This window comes from Lissotriton helveticus, chromosome 3_2 (genome assembly GCF_964261635.1).
Source record: "Lissotriton helveticus chromosome 3_2, aLisHel1.1, whole genome shotgun sequence".
NCBI lineage: Eukaryota > Metazoa > Chordata > Amphibia > Caudata > Salamandridae > Lissotriton > Lissotriton helveticus.
Window position 1 is genome coordinate 246,427,516 of NC_136062.1, and position 27,119 is coordinate 246,454,634.

General features: G+C 45.7%; 1 protein-coding gene across 1 annotated transcript in view; it reads right to left on the reverse strand.

The window, feature by feature from the left end:
- Positions 1 to 27,119, reverse strand: part of LMAN1L (lectin, mannose binding 1 like) — a 362,659-nt gene that overhangs the window by 6,899 nt on the left and 328,641 nt on the right. Inside the window, exons 11-12 of the mRNA XM_078685130.1 lie at positions 11,728 to 11,872; positions 9,273 to 9,394 (exon numbers count right to left, since the gene is read on the reverse strand). Of these exons, the coding sequence (XP_078541256.1) occupies positions 9,273 to 9,394; positions 11,728 to 11,872 (267 nt within the window). The remainder of the gene's footprint in view (positions 1 to 9,272; positions 9,395 to 11,727; positions 11,873 to 27,119) is intronic.

The following is a 27,119-nucleotide window of genomic DNA, read 5'->3' on the forward strand; positions in this document are numbered from 1 at the left end:
TTGGGCAGAGGGTGCCTACAGGGAGTGCACACCATATGATACACATCTCTTAAAATATGTTTTGGAGATAGAACCTTATGGGTGTTGCAATTTGTTGAGGTCTACTGCCCTCTTGTTTTCCCAAAACCATTTTTCATCCATGGTTTTGATTTTTCCAAAACTTTTCTAAGTCTGTTTTGCTAGTTGTGATGACCCAAAACTAGGGTGAACCATGGAGCTAGACTTGGCTAAACTGCCTAAGCTCAGGTGGCTGATCTTAGGGTGCAGTGTCAGCTTAGGAGGCTGCCTGCTTCCAACAAGTTTAGGAAGGCAGGGTTGCTGAAGTCCCCTAGGGGCATGGCTATGGTAGCTGAGGAGGTTCAAGCTGGGATTGAGGGTGTCCCCCCCAGCCTCATTCAGGAGGAGGGTGAGGATAGTGCCTCTTCCATTTTTTTCAAGTGTTAGCCTTGTGATATCAGATGGGGAGGGGGGGTGCAGGGTGCCCTACTCAGGAACCACCACTGTCCTTTGCAGAGTGACAGCTTGAGGCCCAACTAGCTTTGATACATTTGGAGCAGAGATACTGGAATTGGCTGAGAAGAAGTGGGAGAGGGAGGAGATGACAAAAAGAAGTGGTAGAAGTGAAAATGATGAAGAGTTTAAGATGTCCAGGGGTTACACCTACGCCACTGTACTGGCACCCAAAATTGATAGGATGGGGAGTAGCTGAAAGTACTATACTCCGACAGGAGAAATTCCGGGGCTTGCGTAAGACTCCTATCTCATTAGAATGGGATCAAATGCTGGAAGTCTTCTGAGCTTTAGATTCTTTTACAACCCCGGCGTCACTAATAGCTGCGACTCACCCCATTACACCCACATCTCCCTGAAAGACTTACCTGTATTTCTTTTTGACCACTGTCAGCTTTATAATTATAGTGTACAAGTACACAACAGTCCCTTTTGTACCCGCCTAGGTTGTCACTAAACGTCTTTAAGCACTATTATGTATCATCCCCTCTATGTGCACAAGGGATAGTTCCATAGGCCTCTGAGACATCATTCAGTATCTATGAACCAGAGAATAGAGGGTGTGGGGGGAGTTGGTTATTTTTATATTTCTTACTTAATGTAGACTAGATTTGATGTGACAATGTACAGTTCATGCTTGCTTATGCCACTGTTATCTACATCATATGCGATTATCATGTACTCTGTGCTTATCCTACATTGCTTAAGTTCTGTGCTGACCGGTTCACTGCTCCTTTTTATTTCCTGTGAAACTGTATAAATATATTATATATGCACATGCTGTTTTGCCTTTTGCTGCTGCCATTAGTGATGCACACTTAATATTGACGCTGTCCTATATTCCAAAATCATTAAAACTATGTTTAAAAAAAAAAAGATGTTCAGGGGTGGCTGATTTGACCACAAACTTTCCAAGGGTAAAGTACTGAGTTACACAGAGGGAGATGCCATTGACAAATAGTTGAATGCATTTGAAATGGCCCTTGAGATGTGGGTGGTCCGCCCCAAAAATTGTGGGAACTGATTCCTGTGGTTGGAAGGGATAGGCTCCTGATGCTACAAAGTCCTACACTCACTTGAGACAATGTTTAGTTGAAAAAATTGATTTAACCCCTGAAAAGTACAGAGTGAATTTCAGAGACACCCAGAAAGTGAGTACAAAGTCATGGGTAGACTTTCTGGACACCTCACTGAAGACACTAGAAGGCTGGATTGTTGGCAACAATGTTGACACAAATGAGGGATTGTTTAATTTGTTTGTGAGAGAACACACTTTGACTCATTGTGCTGAAGAGAAGGGATGCCAGTACCTAGTCGACTCAAAGCTATCTAGTCCTAAAGACCTTGTCAAGGCAGCTGATGAGTGGGTGAGAACCGGGTTTCCACTAAGTGCCAGGGAGGGACCAGAGGAAAGGAAGACAGGTAGGTCCCTGTCCAGGAGAAGGCCCAGGGAAAGGAGACAGAATCCTCCAAAGACCCACAAAAACCTCAACAAGGAGGGGGGCCCCAACCATCCCAAATTTAAAGGGCAGGGGTATGAGAGAAAGAATGGTAGGTTCTTTGATCCCTCAAAGGTGGATAAGTGCTTTGACTGTAACCAGCCAGGGCACAAAAAAAGGTAGATGCGGTATGCACCAAGAAGCCCCTTACTAAGGGGCCATCCCCAGTGGGGTTGGCAGACGGTAGAATCAACCTTAGTGTCCCAGGGTGGGGCGAATATTGCAACCCTTGCTGCTTTACTTCCAAATATACAAATGTGCAAATAAGTATCTGATCTAAAAACATGAAGTGCATGTTAACGGATACTTATTTGTACATGATTGTCTATGATTAGATATGTTGTAGTGCATACTTTTTTGAATTTCTGCTGCAGACGTTTTTGATATACGTCAAATAGGACCACCAAACACACGAGAGACAATCCACTTTAATATGTTAGGTGGTCTCCCCCTAAAAAGAATTTTAAGGCATTATTGATGAAGTATTGTGACTTTTTAACATTTGCAAGATTGTAAACAAAATGATATTTTTCAATAAAGGGGGAGATCTTTTTAATGATAAAAAGGCTTTGCGTTTCAATGTAGTTGTTGAGAAGTGTGTGAATAACATAAGGCAGAAGTATAGGTATACGTACACGAAACACAGGGAACTACTCTCTATCATTAGATTGAAACCCCACATTGACAGGGCGGATATGACCATGTTACTGATCACTGATGAGGGAGTGGAGGAGGAAATAGAACCAGTTTGTGACCTCCCCTCCAATAATATGCAAGATATGCAAGATGGGTCAGTGGAGGGAGTGGTACTCTCCCGCATATTGGCAGAATAGTGGCATGGAGACTGCAAAAAGGTGCTGGAGAAGTTTGCTGGCCTGTTCTTTTTGACCCCAGGGAAACATTGACACTGGCGAAAGCCCACCTGTGAAAAATAAACTGTACAGGTTTTCTAGCCATGTCAGAGCTAGCTAAGATGCTGGAGTTGGGGGTAATTGTACCTTCTGACAGTCTATGGGCCAGTCCAGTGGTGTTTGTGCCTAAACCTAATCCCCAGGGTGAACCAAAAGAGTTAAGGTTCTGTGTGGACTACAGAGAACGTAATGCAGTCACAAAGACTGATGCTCATCCTATACCTAGAGCAGATAAGCTCATTGACAGGTTAGGACCTGCTAAGTACCTGAGTACGTTTGACTTGACTTCAGGCCACTGATGCAGCAAAGGAGAGGTCAGCATTTTCCACACCAGAGGGACATTATTATCAGTTCAAGGTAATGCCCTTTGGCTTAAAAAATGCACCTGCCACCTTCCAGAGGTTCGTGAACAGGGTCTTGTCTGGGTTGGAGCAGTTAAGTGCAGCTTATCTGGATGATATAGCGGTATACAGTTTTACCTGGGGGGATCACTTAAGCAACCAGAAGGAAGTACTTCAGATCATACAGCAGGCAGGCCTGGCTATTACGGCAGGTAAGTGCCAAATAGGGCAGAGTTCAGTGGTGTACATGGGCCACCTGGTAGGTGGAAGCCACGTACAGCCTCTCCAATCAAAAATTCAAACTATTTTGGATTGAACAGCTGCTGTTACTCAGACTCAGCTTAGGGCATTCCTTTGACTAACTGGGTATTATAGAAGGTTGGTTCAAAATTATGGGACCATTATGGGGCGCCTAACAGAACTGACTTCAAAGAAGAGGCCACGAACGTGGATTGGATCCCAGAGTGTCAGAAATCTTTTGACACTTTGAAAGCAGCCCCTGACTACACAAATAAATTTGTGGTTAAGACAGATGCTTCAGAACAAGGGATTGGGACAGTGTTGTCATAGTTAAATGAAGAGGGCCTTGATCAGCTAGTTGCCTTTACTAGCAGGCGACTTCTTCCCAGAGAGCAGAGGTGGGGTGCCATTGAGAGACAGACTTTTGCTGTTGTTTGGTCCCTGAAAAACTGAGGCCATATTTGTTTGGTACTCACTTTCATGTTCAAACTGACCACAGGCCTTTAAGATGTCTCATGCAGATGAAAGGGGAGAATCCCAAGCTATTGAGATGGTCCATTTCCATACAGAGAATGGACTTTACAGTGAAACATAGACCGAGCTTGCCCATGCCAGTGCTGATGAACTTTACAGGTTTTTCCACATAGCTGATAAGGACTACCAGGGTGTAGGTTAGTAACCCATCATCTTTTGTTTGGGTCGGGTGGGGCTAATCAAATGCTGGAAAGCGGATTATTAGTAGTGATAAATAAATATCTACCACTGTCAATAAGGCCACTAACATAGTCTAGGGCTCAGAAAAGGACTCAGAAAATTATTTTCATGCTCAACCCTTGGTAGCTGGGCTGCGAGCAGGCAGGCTTAACTTCAGATACAGGTTGGTGGTTTGTAAAGCATTTAAAAACTCCAATTCAGAATTAAATAAGTAAGACACAACACACAATAAAAATCCTACACCAATTTATAAAAATAGGAAATAGTTGTATCTTTAACATGACACCAAAATGAAAAAAATCCAATATTGGGAACCAGCTATATGAATTTTTTAAGGGCATAGCATTATATAGCACATAGAAACCAATAGCACCTATTGGGACATCTGGTCATGCTAGACCGTGACAAAGTCAAAGATTCAGTCTGACCGTGATGGAGTCCTGTGTGGTTACCCCTCAAAGTAGGCATCAGTAAAAGTTTTTACGTTCCGGCTTAGAAATTTTTCAGGAGCTTTTTCTCCTGGAGTTCTTCAAAGCCCTCCACCAGTTCGGATTCGGTGAGAGTTTGCTGGCTTGCCTTGCGACGAGCTCCCAGTCAAATCTATGGAAGTCAGACCTACGGAGCTTTCCAGCAGGACGAACTAGAAATCCAGGCTGGCTCGCGGTTGAAGGTGGGCGGCTTAACTCTCGCGGTTGGTCCCAGTCAACTCTACTACCTTGAGACCTAAAAACTTTTACAGAGCTTTTTCTCACGAGGCCCCTAGATGTTCGTCAGCAGGCTGGATTTGGTTAACGGTTTGCCGGCTTAGGTTACAACTAGCTCCTGGTCAAACTCAAAGATGAACCTCTGGAACTTTTCAGCGGGACGAACCTGGAGGGCAGGCCGGCTCACGGTTGAGGGTCGCATGCTCGGCATGCCAGGTCGAGTCTGTCCACTTATGGACCTTTTTCCCAAAGCTGCTTCAAACGTTTTCAAAGTTCTGGAACTTTTTCCTAGTTCCTTTGAGGGTCCCAAAGTGTCAAAAACGTACTCCAAGGGTCTGGAGGCTCCAAGAGGGCCCTTGAAAGTTTGGGACTTCAATTTCCTCAATCCACTTGGACAAAACCCTTAGAAACCCACTAGAGTCACTCCAGGCGGAGGATTCTCTGTGGTGATGGTCCAGGTGAGCTCGGTTAACTTGTAGCTTGCATGGAGTCTACTCTTTAGTCCTTTTGAAGCAGGTTTGATCCATGGGCTGTAGTTCCATAATGTGCAGCAGTAGCAGTCAGTCAGAGTTTGCCTGGTTGGTGCAAATCAAACTTCCAGCATGGACCCTTTTTTCTTCTGTATTTTCCAGCAGCAGATCGGACAGGCTCTGCCCCTCTCAGATACTTATTCAGTGTTCTCTGGGGTCACACAAGAGGGCACTCCTGCCCAAAGAGGAAACACCCAGAGCATGACCATTTCCTCCAAAGTGTGACACATCTCAATTGTATCCCTCCCCTTGGCATCTGCACATTCCTTCCTTAAGCCTGCCATCTGCTGGGTTCAGAGTGTGTGGGAATAGATGGATTTGGCTTTCTCTGCCTGTGCCCCTGGGCCTTTGAAGCTCATGGTGTACACCTCCTCCTCCTTGCTCTGACATTCCTATGCAGCAGAACCCTCTCCTCCCAAAATGGCTCTTCACCCCAAGTGCCACTTTTCACTTAATCAAAGCAGCCTGAAACAACTCTGACCAATCAGCTCAGACCACTAGAAGGCTGAATTTTGGCTTACAGACAAAAAAAGTCTTCTAACTTATTTTTTGTACATTTTAGGATGATTTCAACTACAGCATGTTGTTGGATTTATCAATACCTAAGTCCTTGAATTATATTTTTCTTCAAAGCCTAGCGTTAGTTATTAATTATAAACTGAATACCATGTTAACCTATGTGGCTGGGGATCTTCAATGGGGAAATTGAACTGGGCAATATCTTCAACCCCAGGGCTTATAAAACATCTTTTATAAGGACCAGGCCTATATCTACAGGACCCCCCACCCCGGACCCACTAGGGGAGACTTTAGGTGTTCTGAATATGGATTGCAGATCCTCACTTCAAAGTGCTCTAGCACGAAAGTCGATTTTGGAAACACTTTGCCACAATGTGGGAAGTGAAATGGGCAATTTCACTATCCCCAAGGCATATAAAACCTATTTTATTAGAGTACTCCTTATAAGTTCCTGACAACCCCCCTCCGCCACCCCAGAAAACACTTTGGGGAGACAATGTGGGGACCTAATATGCAAAATATTGTAGTATATCAATTTGTAAGTGCCCCAAACACCAAAGTAGAGTTTGGGCACAATTTACATTTTAAAAGCAGTCCTGCAACACTGGGCTGCTTTTAAACGGTAAACAACCTTTACAACGCAACTTTTACCACGCAGTGCCTTTACAACACAACTTTTACAATGCAAACCATTACAACGCATTGCACTGGGGGGCGCTCTAGGATAGGGAATATGTTTAATGTACTATCCAACACCTTCCCTACTATCCACGGGGACTGGAGTTGGAATAGTAAATTAAACAATTCACGATCCAGCGCCTAAAAGCACTATGCGTTGTAATGGTATGCATTGTAAAAACCATGTTGTAAAAGCATGCGATGTAAATGCATGCGTTGTAATGTCATACATCCCTTTTAAACTGACCTCAGGCCTCAGCACTGTACACATGCAAGTGCAGAAAGGGCTACTGGCCTATAAACTGCCATGGCCTATTATATACGAGGGACTTAAATGTAGTGTTGATCCCCCGGCCCTATTATGTACTAGGGCCTTATAGGGGAGGTCATGCCAATCTTAGGGGTTCCCTAACCCATAGTGAACCCTAGTGTATGTTGGTGTTTTAACTGTATTTTAAGTGTGTTTTTCAGCATAGCAATGGCCGAGGGCCTGGTTAGGCAGAGCCCAGGGTCAGGCAAAGTCACTTACCACCAGTACCAGTCAGCAAAAAATTGGGGTGCCAAGGGCACAGGATGACTTTGCAACAATGTTTCTATCCCTAAAAGATAGAAACATATTACCTATTTAATCGACATATTTAACATTTCTTAAAGTCAGCTGTAGAACGTCAAATTCCACGTTTGGGCCTATAAGGAATTTTTCGCTAATCACATTTGGTGCAAACACTGTATCATGAGTGAAACAACCATGATTCACTCAAGACTAGGCCATGAGGTTTATTATAGTGAACAATGAAGCCATTTTTACATTTACAGTGTGAAGTTTAGCATTATGGGGGTTATTTAGTATGTGGTGGATTAGCATATGCCACTTAGGCAGAGCCACAAAGCCATATTTTGAGTTCAGTGACACTATGATGGGGTACTTTGAATCAAAGTGCTACAGCCAACACAGCTGAACACTCTCAGTGAAAATGCATGCATGCACGGAACGTTATTCTCTTTTTCACGCTCAATCAACAAAGTGAGGGTTTGCGTCTTAAATACAAAAAGGCAATGGCCATTACAAGCCGGGAGCTTTCTCCCGGCTCTAGGGAGCCATTGTCCATTTTACCTGCCAAGGTCCTCCATGCTTCCTAAATTGGACATGGCCATGGCTATCTAGTAAATAGGTATTACTTCTACAGGCTACAGAGAATGGAGCCAGTGGACAGGCTCTGCTGTCAAGAGAATCCACCCACCTCTAAAAGAGGCATCTGCCAAACCCTAAAGAAGCTACTATAGAAAATAAACTGTAACCGTGCCAAGCTGCATAGTGCGTAAATCTAAAATGTAAGCTGTACCTACACTTTCATTTTTTTTTTAAATAACATAAGCTATGTGGTATCTCAATAGTGAGGGCGAAGTCGGCTTGCATGCATGTACGTGTGCACAGTGTTCACTCCAGTTGGAACATAAGTAGCAAAGTCTATGATGTATGTGGAGTAAAGCCGGAAGGCAACATGGATTTTTATTTCATATGCTGCAAGTATGACTTTTATAAGGTTGTCATGTTCCTGTCTTTTGAGTAGCAGAATCCATTGGTGCCTTAATACCCTTCCCTACAGTTGAAACCCCCTGAGGCTCACAGGACTATAAACACCGCCTTCTCCAGAAAATGTGCCTACCTCCTTCCACCCTTCCCTGATCACAGCCTGTAATGCTTCATCTGCTTGCTAAAGGGGGTCTTCTGACGCATGCACTCTTTGGGATCGTCTGGGGCTGCAGTGGGCTGGCTACGTGGAAGTATTTGGATAGAGAAGTCACAATATTGAAATCTGTATTCGGTTGTTTCAAGACCATTGCTCTCTGTTGGAAAAGCATATTCTATCTTGCTGGCGCTATCCAACTGTCGCCATTCTGCAGATGAGGGTCCGCCGCAGTGGTGTTTTTTCTATTTCTGACCTCCCTTACCCACTATTCCTCTTTTTGAGGTTGTGGTATTGAGACTGCTCTATTCTCATTGGCTCAACATCTCTGGCTGACTCATGCTTTCTTCACACCATGAAGTTTTGAAATATTTTTTGAGTACCAGACTAATCAGCTTATTACATCCATGGCTTTTTCTCCAATTTGGTCTCATTGTTTTTAGTTGTTTTCGAAGGCATGAGACAGCAGCCGAGTCCCACTAGAAGTGCAATTATGTTGGCAATGTATGGTCCATCACCTGGAATATTTGAAAGCCACCTCGGGAATACTCTGACATGTTTTAGAACAGCAACACAACTGTACCATCTCATGTTATTGTGCAGGGGCACAGGTGTACGTCCTGGTATCCAGCATGTCATTTGTGATAGCATGTCAAAACATATATATCAGCTAATCTACATTACAGCGCACAAATGGTCTTTTAGCAGATTAAATAGAAATATTGCAGATTTGAAGATTTTGAAATAACCTTCAGGAGTAAGTACACATTTAGCAATCCCAAAACATTAGTATGAATCTGAACTGAAATCATTTATGTTATTGCATAAGGATACAGACCTAGGAAGTGGTAGAACAAAGGCAAAATAACCCAAAGTAAGCTATATTACAAAAGTTAGGCGAAGCTCCACCCACATGTATATTTCCATAGTAGACTGACCTGTACACAAGGTAACACATTGTACATATGGTTTGCATCAGAAGGAACAGTAGGAAGCCGCCGCTGGACACACAAGAAGGCACCAATGGAGCAGCTGGGCACGCAGGTCTATGGCCATGCGCCTGCAAGAATTGAAATAGCATGAATAGCGTAGACTGTGTAAGGGAAGGTTCTAAATTGACGTACTAAACAGAGAAACATGTTAAACCCACGCAAATGCTCGGCAACCTCTAAAGTGAAGCCACAAACATGCTTAAAAGTGCTCTAGGCACCCTTTGGCCTACAAGAGACATGGTAAGTTCCTGTGCTCCCCACTTCCCTCAGGCAGTGAAAATAATTTGTTTATATGTCTGGGATATTAATGTCCAATAGAACCAAAAGACTTCTTGGAAAATAACATGATAAACTCCCTTCTGCAATGAACAAGGTCAGAGACGAGCACATCACATTTAAGACTGGCAGATAAAATAGTGATGCCCCCAATATTCCTATGGTAGATCTAGTGACCTGGATTTAAAAGTGGAATTTTGCCTAAATTCCATGAGGTGATGGATCTATGAAGGATTCGTAATTGAGAAACAGGTCCTCCAGATGGGGAAGTGGATGAAATATGGGTCCTGTGGGTTCCTCCTGATGGCTATTTATGTTCACTACAAGACTCTGGAAGTGACCTTTTGATCTGGATTTGGCCCAGCATAATGCAACAGTGGTTGGACGATGTGCCCTGATGCTGGGCAGAATGCCTAAGAGATCCTACAGGTTCAGTGGGTTGAGCTGCAATAACCTCATGGCCGTTTGGCAGCTCAATGACAGCTCAGTGGTTAGGCTGCGTGGACACCTGAAAGGCGCAAGATTTGAACTATGATGCACTCACAGCTAGACTCTAATGAACTCTTGACTTCCTAGTGGTTTGTCTACACGGTGATCCCAATGGATTTTTGGTTGGACTGAAATCTGTTTATACTGGCTCACTGTTTCAGCTGTAACTCTATCCCAAAAACAGATCAAGGGTGAAGACTTGGAGTCATCCTGATAACGGTATGGCTGCACTGACACTGGTCTGGCATCTCATTGGGTGGACTGTGGGGTCACCGGGCTCTGGAGCTATTCTGACTTATTGGCTGGACTGCGGGGTCAGTGGTTGTGGGGCTGTTTTGACATCACAATGGTTAGGCTGTGGGTAAGTTCTGATAAATCAGTTATTGGCAGGTGGGGCGCTTGTGAAGACTATGTAATAGTTCTCCACAGTCCTCCTGATTACTGAGTAATGTGGTTATGGGATGCAACAAAATAAATACAAAATATCAAATGCGAAACAAAACAACACCCAAACTGTTTACGTTTGATATTTTTGCATATTTTAACTGTTCCTCTCACAGACCGACTACAGCACAAATCTCGAAAGACCAGAGTGCTCAATTTTAGACAGTAGTTGTAGGTGGGGCCCACTGGCACTCATTTATGGGCACTAGGACCTATTTTTCATCATCGGACCATGACCCAGAATAAGACCGAGAAAAATAAAAAGAGGGAACGAAGATGAAAGAAGAGGAAATGGAAAAAGAGGAATTAGAAATCATGGAAAACAGTGACAAAGGGAGAAAGCAGGGATGAAAAAGAGCCTACAAGAGCGAAATAAAGAAGCAGAAAGTGTAGGGTGGTAGATGGGCAAGGTAGGAGGTAGAATCAATACTTAGCAGCATTGGTATTTGGCGATCCTGATATTCCGCATCTCCTGAGAAAAACTATGGGCTCCTGCGGTACGATTTTGTATAGGATGCACTTTCCGTGTTTGCGCCCGGCACACCTTAAAACAGGTGCGCCGGGCGCCAACAGGGAAAATGCACCCTATTACATAGAATGCGCGGCCCCCAGGGCATCCATGAACTTGTGATGCCCTGGGAGCAGCGTATTCAGGGTAAAACAGAGCAGCTGTTCCTTGTTTCAATGTGCAGGCGACAACACGCCTGCACTTTTCATGGGGATTAGAGACCACCTTGCAGGTGGGTGCGGTGAGTTCCTACACCCATCAGCAAGTGGATATCTAGGGGGTCCCTAAGACCACCTTTCCCCCCTTCAGAGGACTGTAGTTAGGGGGCGCACTGATAGTGCGCCTCCTGACAGCTTCTTTGCCTCTGCGCCCAAGTCTATAATGCGGTGCGGGCCCAGAGACAAAGGGATTCCCTCATTTGCATGGGGCCAAGCACCTGCAGCTCCTTCTGTAATACCAAAGTGCCTCAGGGGCGCGTAAAGTGAGTGAAAACGCCCATTGCACCCCTAGGGCACGTTGTGTAATACAGCCCCTGGTGATTATTCTTTTGTAAAGCAAGCAGTGAAAGACCCAAGACAGAAATCTGGTGAGATGGTAGAAACTATGACTGGCACTGGTTCTTCTTTGATGCAACAGCAAGCACTCCCCACTCACAGCCCAATGGCAACATCCCGAATGACTCACCGGGCTCTTCACCAGGCTCTGGAGGCTCCTCTTGACCACGTCAATGTGTTCCTTGATGTCAGAAATACTGCTTTGGGGAACGGCGCTCGATCCAGCAGATTGATGCATCTCCTTTGCTTTTGACGTGATCTTTCCAATGTTGGCACTGTGAAGGCCAGATGAATGAGATGTGACAACCCTCTGACATAGAATCAGATCTTGCTGTGTACAAGACAGATCTAACCTGACATTCACCTTACAGGATACGTGGAAAGTTCAGACACAACTTCAAACCTTAATGAGTACAAAAAAACTCTGAATTGACACCATAACTACAGTAAGCTCTGGCATCACATTGGGTCTTAATGAAATAGAATGTGAGCACACCAATGTGACATCAGACCATCCTGAGATAACTAGAACTGTTTCTGCTTCTTTTATAGGAAAAGGACGATATGAAGCATCAGTTGGGGGTAAAGCAGTTTTAAAACTTTAGCAAAAATAATTTACCAAAAGGCTCTCACTTATTCTTATTATTACTAGATTTATTAAGGTAGCCAGCAAACGTAATGCAAGGCAGAACATCAATTGTATACTCTCTGCATATAGATTGTTTAAAGAAACAATACACTATACAGATTAAAAAAGACACTATCAATTACAAGGTGAATTAGAATATGCAGCAGTTACTCTATGCAAGGAAAAATAATGTATGCTCAGAGAGAAACAGCCCGTGACCTGTGCACTTTTCGAGCAATGTTGATATTAATTTAAAGAAAGCCAACAGTGCAACAATGTGAAGTAATTTAAAGTGATTCTGAAGGCAATAAAGTTCTAAAACAAATGAAAAAAGCAGTGCTGACCAACAGAGATCCAAGTATAAAGCAGCCCAAATAGAAAAATAACAGAATCCTACTGACAGCAACATGAATTCATCGATACTGTTTCAAACAATACATGTTACACGGAACAAAGTGCATATCAAAAAGCAGGCAGCCTCTCTCCCTCCCCCTAAGCCAATCACAACACTGCAATGACAGCGTTGTGATTGGTCGGGACGGCGCCCAGCCAGGCGCCTATGGGGAGACCATTTTCTCCATGTAGGCTGCATTGCATTTTTACCATGTTATGTTTCTGCTTCTCGCACTGCTAAAAAGCAGTGGGGCGACGCTCCTCTGCCCTAGTGGGGGAGCCGCCGCAGGGGCAGGGCCGCACCCCGAGAAGTACCTATGTGGCACTTTTGAACCCCACCACTTCCCCAAGCCACATCCTCAAAAAAAACAAAAAACTGCTTGCTGAGGCTGGTGCCGTTGTTCTGGGGTGTTTTCACACACTCCCTAATGGACGTCAGCTGTTCAAAGCCTAGGAAAATAAGCTGGAAAACCACCATGTGCAGTGGTTTTCAGCTTGTTTTCCCTGCCACTGTGTGATATCAGCTCTTTACAAGGAGACAGTGTGATGGGTGCCGATATTGTGTCATATGGTGGCTGCGTGTGAGTTGGAAGGTAGGAAACTAACATTCTTAAATGCATCCCATTCAGTCATCAAAGGATTTAGAAAACAAGAGGTTACATCTAAATCAAACACTTCTTTTGCCCGGATACACGTATCAATGGCTCATTAATATAAAAAAAACACATCATTATATTTTGTGCAGTCCTTCATGCTTCATATAATCTTTCCACCAAAAGTAAAATACCAACTTTAAAACACATTGCATGAATGTATTACTTGCACATCCTGCCTGCACGCCACATGGTGAAGGAAACATCATATAATAAACAATGAAAACGAAAACATTCACTTTTGCCACAGGCAACAACCTTCAGCTTTGAAAAGTTACATTTTATTAGCTACGGAAAGATACAGGGAAAAGCAATAACACCAGCAGAGCAAAATTATTCACAATATTTTTTCTGTTTTACAGAGAGAAACTCATGCACATTTGTAGTTGTTCATGTTATTTGAATGTCATCAGTTGTTAACACAAAATTAATGTCAAGTACATTTCTATTTTTGTTAATTAGCTTTCTCATATTGTGCACTAACAAGAATTTGGACCTTACTGATAGCACACTTTCCTGTTCTATCAAGATATTAAACCCTACAGGGAAAAGAGAGCATTCTGATATGATATCAGACCTTACTGAAACAAGAGAAGTGCAATTTTCTTTACAATACTCTTCTTATTGCTTTTGCCAAAGTCATCATTTGATACATGAAAGAATCATTCCTTTGATTAAAAAAACCTTCTCTTGATCCGGAAGATCCTGGCAATTATCGCCCTATTTCCCAGCTGCCTTTTTTGGCTAAGCTGGTGGAAGCGCATGTGAACTCCATTCTATCCAAATTCATTGAAAAGCATAACATCTTTGTTTCATCTCCACATGGTTTTTGTCCATCCCATAGCACGGAATCAGCACTATTGGCAGTAATGGAATCCATCCGGAGTAAGCTGGATGTGGTTGACTTTGAGGACTTGGTCCTGTTGGACCTTAGCGCCGCTTTTGATACGGTGTCTCATGCGATTCTTCTTGATCGCCTCCAGGAAGCTTGGATTAGGGGCAGGGCCTTGTATTGGATCCGATCCTCTTTAGAGGAGCGGTCCTTCCAGGTCTCAGTGCCACCTTTTCATTCCCAAGAATATGCCCTGCACCCGGGGGTACCACAGGGTTCTATCTTAAGCCCGCTTTTGTTCAACTTTAATGTGAGACCCTTGGCGGAAGTGGCAAGAGGTAGGGGGCTGTCCTTGGTGTCATATGCCGACGACACCCAGTTGGTAATTGCCTTTTCTAAAAACTGTTGTGCCAGCTTGAAGAAGTTCAAGGAGGATCTGTTGGCCATCTCAGATTGGATGATGGCAAACTGTTTACAGTTAAATGCCAGCAAATCTGAGATTTTACTGTTTGGGAAGGATCGGGAGTTATGGTCTGAGCAGTGGTGGCCAGACCACCTCAAACCCGCCCCGTCACCTAAGGAGGCCGTGAAGAACCTGGGGTTGTGGTTTGATAATGGATCGACGTTTGAGAAGCAGACAAAAACTGTTGCCGCTGTCTGTTTTGGACTTTTGCGAGGGTTGAGACCCTTGCTTGGTTTTTTCCCTCCTAGATTGCATCATTCTATTGTGCAAGCATCAATTCTTTCCAGGCTTGATTATGGTAACTCTCTATATTTAGGTGCTAACAAAGCCAGCGTTAAACGCCTACAGAGGGTTCAGAATGCGGCTGCGCGTCTTCTGGTGGCCTTACCTAGATCTTGCTCTGTGGAGCATGTGCTCCCCAAGCTTCATTGGCTGCCCATTGAAAAGCACGTTCAGTTTAAGGTATTGTGCATTTCTCATAAAATTTGATGTACCAAGCCCCTTCTGGGCTGTCTTGCCTGTTGATGCCCTATGTGCCTGGCCGTGGATTGAGATCTGCCGACCTTGCGCTTGTTTGTGTTTCTCGAGTTCGGAGAGTGAGGGCAGGGTGCCGCTCATTTCGCCTTCTAGCGGCTAAATTCTGGAACTCTCTCCCAGCTCACATTAGAGGTATTCCCAATCTCTTGGTGTTCCGTAAAACTATAAAACTTGGTTGTTCCCATTATCTGATGTTTAATCACTGGGCTGGTCTCTCTTGCTTTTGTCTCTGGTTTCTGGTTGCGCTGGGACGCCTCGTTGCTGAGGCAGCCATGCGCATTACAAGTCATAAATAAATATGGCAATATTTGTGTCAAAAATATCTAATGCTCCATGATAAATGCACCTGCACCTCTTTATTATTCACACTGTGACTGCCCAGGCTTTGAAAAAGGGTCAACTTGCTCTGTCTGCCTTGAGTTCTCAATTATGGGGAGATAAATGGTCCAAATGGGGTACCACCAATCAACATGAACTGAATGATTCAGCATCCTTTGCGGTCCATTCCTCATACCCATACTAAAATACATGTGTCCGGTCACTCTGAATAGATCAACTGACCTCTTCTTTCATGTGTGTGCCGATTACAGGCAGCTTCCAGATAATGTGCGCCCAGGCTATGGACTCCGCGTAACTTGATGTCACACTGCCATGTCTGTCTTAAGGTGCAGGAAGGAGCAGGCTCTGGCTCAATGGTGCACGACTGAACTCCTCATCTCCCATAACCAGCTCAAGGGGTGGGCAAAGCAACAAACCTTTGTCTTGAAAAAAAATTGCCTTCCCCACAAGCAAGTAATGAAGCATGCAGGGAGCTTCGTGTATCAAGCATGTGTGCCTCATCTCGGATTGTGGCAATTGCTGTAAGACTGCCCCAAAACACCCCCCAACCCTCCCAAAACAATGATCTATCCTTCCCCTTCTTCGCTGTAATGTGACACACTTGCCATGTCAGTTCATCATCCTAGACATTGTGACATACATGGTTCAACTTCTGCAGGCCACCCAGTGGTCAGCAGCCAGGCACTATGTCTGAGTTCAACCAGAGGTCTTTGCTGCTTCATCAAATGAGGATCCTCTGACTTCAGAGGTAGTTTATATTTGATTTAAGGCCTCAAACCTAATCCACAAAAAATTCAAAGATGGAGCCGAAACTATCCTCCCACCAGGTCCACCTTTCATTGAAATTTTATCTACGTATAATTTTTAAGTTGCACAGTACTCACCCCAAGGGTAGAGAGGCGCTGTAAAATTCAAATGAAAAATACATTACCATTTTTTAATACAACCAAATTAAAAAAAACTAGACATAAAATTCCAAAAGAAAAAATAATTTATAGATTTTTTTCGAAAATGGACCGAGGATCAGTGTGTTTGATAAGGGGGCTACCGTTGCCCACTGCTTTGCAAAAACGCAGGCTGTAAAAAAAAAATACATTAGTAATTTGAGAAAGGACAGGTGATGAGGGGCACTAGAAATGGGGTAAAGGCAGGAGGTTACCTTAACTTGGGGCTGCAGCATGAAAGGCCCTGCTGAAATACTTGACAAGGCTGTTTCTAGGAATCTTTCATCACAGCGAATATTTGCTGCAAGCTTTCCTTATTCACAGGTGCCAAGAGTTTTCACACACGGTAGGCCGTTTTAAAGGTCTTGCCTACGCAGAGCACATGCATTGCTTAGGAAAAAGACCTATAGAAATCGCTTCGGCTTTTCAGCCAAAAACGTGCACGCATTGCATTGCTTTCAATGGCAATGCGTGCACGTTTGGTGATTCCCTTGCGGGGGCGAGCTTTGGCAACATATGTTTACTCCCTCCCGCAAGGGTAGTGCTGTGTGTTCTCTCACACTCCCCCCACCTCCCCCACTTGTTAGACCAGTACTGTTTCACTTTTGCGGCCGCGGGGCTGCGTTTGTGTTTTAGCGCTTGTTGTTTTGTGTAGTGATTTAAGTGTGTTAGGTTTTCCAGAAAACGTTATCCTGGTTTTTGCTTTTTATACTTTGACTTTCACAGTTTTTTAAATTTCTGATCTGCTCCAAGTTCTGTGTTTTTGACTTGAGAGCGTTTTGGAGCAAATCAAGGGCAGGAGGCATCTGAAGGGATAAACCGGTGTGGGCTCCTGTAGCAAGGGTGGGGGAAGGAGGGCAGGGGGTGTCCTGGAGAAATGTGTGGGTGCCCACAAGTTGGACTTTTACTACAAACCTAGCTGCCGCAAGCAAGGCCGCTGTTCTCACTATATCCACCCATTAGTGCCCGAAAGCATCTCATTCAATGTTTGGTTTGGAGGGGGGGAGCGGACGTGGACTCCACGGACACACGTCCACCTCGGACACATGTCCACCTCTGCTCCTGGAGGCGCCTCGGTTTGGCCTTAGAACTTTTCACAGAGCTTTGGTTGGGGGTGTTCAATGCTTGTTGAATCTGGGGCTAAAAGTTAGATTTTTTCCTAGCCTACAATGTTCATATTTCTTTTATGATGTGTGTATTTATTTCATATAGTTTTTTTAGTATGTTTTTCCCCGAATGAAAATGACCTTTTTGAACATTTTTATAATCTGCATCGACTTCTCATTACACCCCGGTGCAAGTTATGAATGTTTCATTTTTGAGGATATAGTGGCAAATCAAAAGTTAAAACGGGGTAAACAAATGCTAGAGAGTGGTTGATTGAGATCTCTTCACCCGCATCACCTCTGGGTTTCTAAAATGAAGATAATTGCTATTACATGTTTTTATTGGGTCAGTGCAAGCTAACCAGAACTACAACACCCAGAATGCACTGGGTTGTCGCATAAAATTAGTTGCAAAGCAACCTGGCATGGCGTCAATCAGCTCTAGTTTCACTTGTGTTTGCTTGGAAGTGGAGGGGGGACAGGCGTGGACTCCTTGGACACATATCCACCTCCCCGCCTCGGGTTGCTTGAGAGCTTTTCCCAGAACTTTGGTCGGGTGTGTTCAATGCTTGTTGAACCTGGCACTCTATAAGTTACTTAGATTTCTCCTCGCCTAAAATCATAAAATGTTCATTTTTTTATGCTGTGTATTTATTTCGTATTGGGTTTTTTTCCAATGAAAATTGCCTATTAGAACTTTTTTCCAATCGGCATCGATTTCTATTTACACCCCGCTGCTAAATTCTGAATGTTTCATTTTGAGGTTAGAGCGGCAAATCCAAAGTTAAAACAGGGTAAACACTAGAGAGTGGTTGAGGGAGATCTCTACAACCCCGTTACCCCAGGGTTTTTAAAATGCAGACAATTGTTATTACATTTTTCATATTGGGTTAGTTCAAGCCAACCACAACTACAACACCCAGAATGCACTAGGTTGTCGTCTAAAATGAGTTGTACAGCGCTCTGGCATGGCTTCAATCAGCTCGTTTCACGCAGTTCGTTTAAGGCGCGTGTTCGGAGACATTGGTGTATTCTGAATGGATTTTAGCTCGGGTTCTTGCAGACCCACTGCACCTGGTGAAACGTCACATCCGTTGTAGTTAGCAGGCCCAGCCCGGACCCAGGGTGATTTTTCTCATCATTGAAGGAGGGCTGTTCTGGTGTGAATGAAGTAAGGCGCTCACTCACCAAAGACTGAATGCAGTAAATTATGTTTTTCTAATTAGCGGTTTTTCAGCACCTGTTATATATACAAACATCAAAATATTCCTGAAGTGTGGCGTGCCTGAGACCATCATCCAGTCGAAGGATTTGTAGTGCTAAATAATAAATAAATGTCTTTCACTCTAAATAGTAACAAGCATTAGCATAGCCAATAGGTCTCGCTTTTGGGACCTTATAAGTATTTAGTTGTGCAGCAGAATATCCTTGGTGCAACAACATCAACTGTTGCATAACTGAACACTTATAAGGTCCCAAATGCGAGACCTACTGGCTATGCCAATGCTTGTTTCCATTGTAAGTGGTTTAAAAGTGCTGCAAACCATCTTAAACTGTTGACGAGAGTGATGCACATCCCATTGTAACAGAAAACAGAAGTGATGTGATCCATCTTTTTAAAACCCACTGTGAGAAGTTGGCCTGGTAGGGGATGTTTCCAATTCTGGAACCACCTACTACCTGACCAAACAATCCCTTATGGTGTCTGGTTGTAAGTCAACCTTATTAGACAAGCTATCCTAGGGGTAGCATGGACTAAGCAGCCTAAAGGCTTAACTTAAGAGGTCGTGTTAAGCGAGCTGTTTTACCACATACAATCCTGTAATATCAAATGAAAGGACACCACACAAGTATATATTATAAAAATATATGTGTTTATTACTAAAAACAATCCCCAGTATTCTTTATGAATAAAGGGGCACAAGCGTTAAATCAAAAGCACTGTTTAAACATACAAGTTGCACAATTATGGATGAGGGCGGGTGGCCACTCAAACCATATACTAAACAAGTGGTATAAGAAAGGCCACTCGAGCAGTGGTTAGGCCTAGGGCCTAGGGAATCGCTGGGAGCAGTCAGGACAAGCAATGCTGAAGTCGGGAATGGCCCTCGGGATTCGGGAGATGTGCGGAAAGCGCACGCATGCACCAATGTTAACCAATGGTGCGTAAAAGTCAAAGAGTTAAAGTTTAAGGACACTTCCGCTGAACCTAGAGGAACAAAACTTAACACACAGACCCTAGAGGTGTGCACCAGTGTGGGAACACCGGCGGAGCAAAGTTACCTCACCCACAGGAAGTGGGTGCACAGGGTCGAAGTGGCGTCGGGTTTTGACACGCAGGCTCTTGGTGCTTGAAGCTGAAAGGGCTGCAGGCAGGGTGAAGACGAAGTGTCCGGTGGAGTCCAAGGGTGGACTCAAGTTGTAGAGTACCTGAAAGCAGAGGGGACAGAGTCTGGGTCACTCAGCAGTGACCAGGGTGGAACCAGGACGGAACCAGGCAATGTCGGGCGCAATCAGGTGGTCGTCGAGGAGCTTCTCTCCGCTGTCACGTGGGCTCTGGGGCATCTGCGTCGTCCAGGAGCAGGTCACGATCTGTCCCACGCAGGCTCTCACCGTCGGTGCAGTCGGCTTCAAGTTTGGAGCAAACAAGCCTTGGTAAGAGCAATCCACGCAGGATCGGAAGATTGCTTCTCACTCAGACCAGGGAGGTCAGAGTCGGGGCTCCTTTTCAGGGGAGCTGGTGTGGATCTGGAGCAACCAGAATCACAAGTCTTTTTAGGTAGTTCGTCGGCACAGGGACCACAAGCCAGCTGGCAAGTGACCGGGCCAACGCGTTGAGCCAAATCGTGCCAAAGGGCCCCACGCAGCACTCGTCGAGTGTGGAGGGCTGAACTTCGGCTCAGGAGTAGCTCAGGGTGGGGGCTTCTCAAACCCCGGTGTACAGCTTCGAGGGTCACTCGTGGGCTGCACGGTCAGCGTCTCGTGGTCACTTCAAGATGGCGTGCCCCACGCTTCCGGTCGCCTCCACGGGTCTCAGCTTTGCAGGGACTGTGGATCGGGCTGTTAGAAGCTGGGCAGGCTTGATCTCGTCGATCTCAGTCGCTCGAGTTCCGGCGGGAACTGCAACTAAGTAGACGTCGAGGGCTGGATGGTGCCTGCTGCTGCAGGGTGGTCACTCCTTGACCACAAGGGAGATTCTTCGGGCTTCCACGTTGAGATGGAGGGCGAAGGGTCCAGAATATCGTTTCAAATGTTTCTTCCAGGAAAATCTGATGTGCATTGGCACTGCTCCCACTCTTATTCGAATCTGGAGGGCGTGATTACCTGCTAGGTCCCCTCCTATGGGTGGGACCCAGGAAGTGGGTGGATACACCCCCTTCCTTCGATCCAGGCCGCCCTGGCACGAGGGCTGGAGTGCCCCAGAACCGGTTTGGCCGGATTATGCAAGGGGCAGCCTTGTGCGCCCCAGGCAGTGTCTGGTTTCTTTCAAACCTCCCTGCTACAATACACTATCTCCTGTCTGGAGGGCGGTGACACCCTCCTGTGACAGGAAACCCTTTGTCCAGGGCCCCCTTGACTGAGTTTCGGTCAGCTCCAGGGGTCCAGACATTTGTCTGTGGCAGAGGCATCCATTTTGTGGATCTTAAGGCCTTTGGAGAAATCAACCGCATTAAAGTGAAGTAACATGTCTTACCCCTCTAGAGGGGTGGAATGCCATCCCCGTCGCCAGAACTGGCGAGGGGATGGTATTCCAAAGCGTATGACACCTTACACGACATGTTTTGATAAAGCCAAACCAAAGTTGCTAAATAACCGCGAGGATTATAAGGCACTTAATAGTATATGGTATGGCATTATCCTGAAACAGCTTAGGGATTTGTTCCCGACGGCTGCAGACAGGCTCAGCTCATGCTAGAGCTCCATCTCACATAAAAACCATGCACCCAGCCTCCAGGATTGGGGAGGCCTGCCTATAGGAGTGGCTCACAGGTTTACATGTGTCCAGATATAGGTTTAGACATAGGTATACTATATCTAAGCAAGGGGTGTGTACACCACCTTACCCCAGCTGAGTGATCAGCCAGTTGTGTCAATTTAAGAACCAGCCAGGGGTGGCAAAAGATATGCTGCAGCCCCTGGTAGGCCTTAGTGGCTCCTGTGCCCTGTGCACCTATAGTGCATTCTACAGGGGCTGACAAGGAGTCCATTTCCAATTGGTATGTGCCTATAGCACATGTGTCATTAATTTAGTGAGAGAACAGCAGGCTGGGGGTCTGATCAGCAGGCCCACAGCCTCAGTAGTCGAAAACCAGTGAAGCAAAAAGCAAAAATTTGGGGTGACCATAGGATAGCAGACCCTACTCTCCTACACAACCCCCCCCCAAACGCAGGGACATTAAACTAACCTTGACCAGATAAGTCTTCATGTTCTAAGTGGAAGTACCTGGAGAGACCATCTGCATTACCATGGTCAGTCCCTGGGTGGTGCTCCACTGTAAAGTCCATCCCCTGTAGGGAAATGGACCACCTGAGCAGTTTGGGATTTTCACCCTTCATCTGATTAAGCCATAAGAGGGGCTTATGGTCTGTTTGCACCAGGAAGTGAGTTCCAAACAAGTAGGACCTCAACTTCTTTAATGCCCAAACCACAGCAAAGGCCTCCCTCTCAATGGCTGACCAACGTTTTTCTCTTGGGGTTAGCCTCCTGCTAATGAAAGCAATTGGCTGGTCTTGACCATCTTGATTAACTTGTGAGAGTACAGCTCCCACCCCCAACTCAGAAGCATCTGTCTGAACAATGAACTGTTTGGAGTAGTCAGGACTCTTTAGGATAGGTGCAGAGCACATGGCCTTCTTCAGGTCTTCAAATGCCTTCTGACAGCTAACTGTCCACTGAACCTTTTTTGGCATCTTCTTGGATGTCAAGTCATTTAATGGTGTCACTATAGACCCATAGTTTTTCACAAACTTTCTGTAATACCCAGTCAGGCCCAAGAAGGCTCTGACTTGTGTCTGGGTAACTGGAGGAGCCCAGTCCTGTATGGCCTGGATTTTGCTTTCCAGTGGCTGAACCTGGCCTCCACCTACTAGGTGGCCCAGGTATACAACCTTACTCTGCCCTATCTGGCACTTGGTGGCCTTGATAGTTAGGCCTGCCTTTTGCAGGGCCTCCAAAACTTTCTTCAGGTGGATCAGGTGATCCTCCCAGGTGGAGCTAAAGACAGCAATATCATCTAGATAAGCTGCACAAAAGTCATCCAACCCAGTAAGGACTTGGTTCACCAACCTTTGGAAAGTGGCAGGTGCATTCTTCAAACCAAAGGGCATTACCACAAACTGATAATGTCCACTAGGGGTAGAGAATGCTGTTTTGGCTTTTGACTCCTCAGCTAGTCTGATTTGCCAGTAGCCAGCTGTCAGATCAAATGTGCTCAGAAACTTGGCAGAAGCCAATCTGTCAATGAGCTCATCTGCTCTTGGAATGGGGTGAGCATCTGTCCTAGTGACAGCATTGAGACCCCTGTAATCCACGCAAAACCTCATTTCTCTCTTACCATCTTGGGTATGAGGTTTTGGCACCAGGACTACTGGGCTGGCCCATGGGCTCTCTGATGGCTCAATCACTCCAAGCTCCAACATCTTTTGCACCTCAGCCTTGATGCAATCCCTGACATGATCAGGTTGCCTGTAGATCTTATTCTTGACAGGCAGACTGTCACCAGTGTCCACAACATGGGTACACCAGTCAGTTTGGCTGGGTGTGAGTGAAAACATTTGCCTGTGAGCCTGCAAAACTTGTCTGCAGTCCCTCTGTTGCTGGTCAGTGAGGCTGCCTGCCAAGGCTACTCCATCAACTGAACCATCATCAGGGTTCTGAGAAAGCAGGTCTGGGAGAGGGTCACTCTCTTCCTCCTGTTCCCCATCTGTGGCCATGAGCAAGCTCATGTCCTCCCTGTCTACAAATGCTTTCAAGCGATTCACATGGATTACCCTGTGAGGGCTCCTGGGTGTTCCAAAGTCTACCAAGTAGGTGACTTCCCCTTTCTTCTCAATAATAGCATAGGGTCCACTCCATTTGTCTTGGAGTGCTGCTGGAGCCACTGGCTCCAGTACCCATACCTTCTGTCCTGGTTGGAACTCTACCAGCACAGCCTTTTGGTCATGCCAAGCTTTCTGCAATTCTTGGCTGGCCTCCAGGTTTTTGGATGCTCTTTCCATGTACTCAGCCATCCTGGAGCGGAGACCAAGTACATAGTCCACTATGTCTAGTTTGGGCTTTTTGAGAGGTAACTCCCATCCTTCCTTCACCAAACACAATGGACCTCTCACAGGGTGGCCAAACAAAAGTTCAAAAGGGCTGTAGCCAACCCCCTTCTGTGGGACCTCTCTGTAAGCAAAGAGCAGGCAGGGTAAAAGAATGTCCCATTTCCGCCTGAGCTTCTCTGGTAATCCTTTTATCATGCCTTTAAGGGTCTTGTTAAATCTCTCCACAAGCCCATTGCATTGTGGATGATATGGGGTGGTAAACTTATAGTTTACTCCACATTCCTTCCACATTGCTTTTAGATAGCTGGACATAAAATTTGTCCCTCTATCTGATAGTACCTCCTTAGGAAAGCCCACTCTTGAGAAAACTGCAATGAGGGCTTTTGCCACCACAGGTGCTGTGGTGGTCCTTAGGGGAATAGCCTCTGGGTACCTGGTGGCATGATCCACTACCACCAGTATGAATCTGTTCCCAGATGCTGTTTGGGGGTCCATTGGACCCACAATATCAATTCCAACTCTCTCAAAGGGGACCCCCACCACAGGTAGTGGTATTAGGGGGGCCTTTGTTGTGCCACCTGACTTACCACTGGCTTGGCAAGTGACACAGGAGCGACAAAACTCCTTGACATCCTCTGACATGTGAGGCCAGTGAAAGTGTGGAACAAGCCTGTCCCACGTCTTGTTCTGGCCTAAGTGTCCTGCAAGGGGAATATCATGGGCCAAGGTAAGAAGGAACCCCCTAAACTGCAGAGGTATGACCAACCTCCTGGTCATGCCAGGCTTGGGGTCTCTAGCCTCTGAGTAAAGGAGTCCCTCATCCCAATACACAGTATGGGTACCTTTAGCATCCCCAGCAGCCTCAGCAGCAGCCTGCTGTCTGAGGGGTTCAAGGGAAGGGCAATCTAATTGAGCCTGCCTCAGGTCTGCCCTTGAGGGTCCCCCTGTCCCCAGGAACTCAACCTGGTCAGGTTCAAGCTCCTCAGAGACAGTCTCCTCTTGGACTGCAGAATCAGTTTCCTCTGAAACCTGATCCTCAACCTGGGGCAAGGTGGAAGGCGAGGCCTTTCCTCTCTTGCTCCTTCTCTTGGGTTGTGGCTGGTCTATTGTCTCAAGATCCACCACTGGTTCAGGAAGGCACTTCTTAGCCTGAGCCCTTGTCATGGCAAGGACATGCTCAGAAATCCCTAGCATTTCTGCATGAGTCCTGTACTCCACTTCTGACCATGCTGAGCTTTCAAGGTCATTGCCTAACAGACAGTCTACTGGTAGGTCTGCACTCACCACAACTTTCTTTAGGCCATCAACCCCTCCCCAGGAGAAGTTCACAACTGCCACACTATGGGAGGTAGTGGAGTTGCTTGCATTGGTTACTAGGTAGCTCTCTCCTAGTACAATCTGTCCAGGGTCCACAAAGCCAGGGGTCACCATGGTGACACTAGCACATGTGTCCCTGTAAGCTTGAGCCAGTTTCTCATTTATTAAGGGAGTCTGCCTGTATTTGCCCAGGTTAGTGGGGCTTACTGCAGTGGGCAACTCAATGTCCACATCATACAGGAGAACTGCCTGTGTAGGGACTCTGACTAGGCCAGATCCTACTTCAATACCCAGGGTCAACCCAGCTACACCCTTGGACTGTGTTCCACCACTGCTTACTGTACTTGGGGTTGCAGTTGCTTTAGGAGCTGTAGTGGTGGGAACTGGATTTGCCTTGGTGCACTCACTGCCCCAGTGTGAAACTGATTTGCAGGTATTACACCAAGGTGTCTTTGGACCTTTGTTCTTCTTCTTCTTGTTACCAGTTTGGGAACCACCCTCCTTACTATTAGTTTGGGGGCCTGAAGACTTCTGGTCTTTTTCTTTATCTTTCTGATTCTGATTACCACCCTTCTGGTCTGTTTTCGTCTGGTCACCACCTTGGTTCTGGGGTTTCTGCTTAATCCTTGTTCTGACCCATTTGTCTGCCTTCTTTCCCAATTCTTGGGGAGAGGTCAGATCAGAGTCAATAAGGTATTGATGCAACAGCTGGTTTGTACAGTTATTAAGGATCTGTTCTCTCATCATAAGATTGTACAATCCTGTATAGTCTGAAACTTTACTTCCCTGTAACCAACCCTCCAAAGCCTTAGTGGCACACTCCACAAAATCAGTCCAGTCTTGAGTCTGTGCTTTCTGGGTGTCTCTGAACAACAACCTGTATTGCTCAGTGGTTAGGCCATACCCTTCAATGAGAGCACTCTTCAAAACAGAGTAGTTTTTGGCATCCTCAGGTCTAACTGTGAGGAGCCTGTCCCTCCCTTTCTCAGAAAAGGAGTACCACAAAATTGCAGCCCACTGATTCTCAGGAACCTGCTGTACCATGCAGGCTCTCTCAAGAGCAGTCATCCATTTGTGGATGTCATCCCCTTCTTTAAAGGGGGGCACAATTTTGGTCAGGTTTCTATTATCATAGGCCCTGTCTTTTTCTCTTGGAAAATTGCTGCCACCAGTGACATCTAAGCCACTTAATTTCTGCTCTCTTGCCAAGGCAAGTCTAGCTTGAGCCAAGGCTACCTCCTCCCTCTCTATCTGGAGTTTGACAGCCCTCATTCTGGCCCTATGCTCTAGCTTTTGAGAAGCATTCATGCCTCTCTGTGATTCTCTGGAGGCACTAGAAATATGAGAGTCCCCTGAGGGGGATCTCACTCTTCTGTTGCCTGGGAGAATAACATGTTGGGTTCTGGGGAGGTGCTGGCCCTCTCCATTCCCCAGTAGGTCCAAGTTGGCCTGGCTAAGCCTACCAACTGGAACCTGGCTACCCTGATCCTGTACTTCTAAGTCCTCAACATCTGAGTCCTCATCCAAGTCATCATCATCCTCCTCTTCAGGGGGATCAACTGCAGGGGGGTTCCCTCCAGTTCCTGTATCTAGGGAAGCTGCTTTTGCCTTCTCTAAGTCATCCTGTTCTAGGATTTCTACCAGGATTAGGCAGGTGGGGCTTCTGCCCCTTTTTAACCCTCTTGCTTTGCACAAGGCAATCAAGTCTCTGCGGGTTAGTTTGTCATATCCAAAAGTTGCCTGGGTAGGGTCAACTGTCACAGGACTAGACCCTGAGGCCTTTCCTGTGTCAGACATGGTTACTAGTGAGGTGTAAGTGGTGCACTTACCTACACTAAGTGTTTTCCTACTGGACCTTGCTAGTGAGTTGTAGTCAGGGGTGTGCTACTCCCTTCAACCTACAACTACTAAGTTCAGTAGAACTTAATATGCTAAGCTTTTGATTTTATATGTACCTAGAGGTACTTGATGTGATCTTTCAATTTGATATAAAGATTGCAATGGTAAAACAACAGCAAGCTCAAATCCGCACCGCTGCTCACC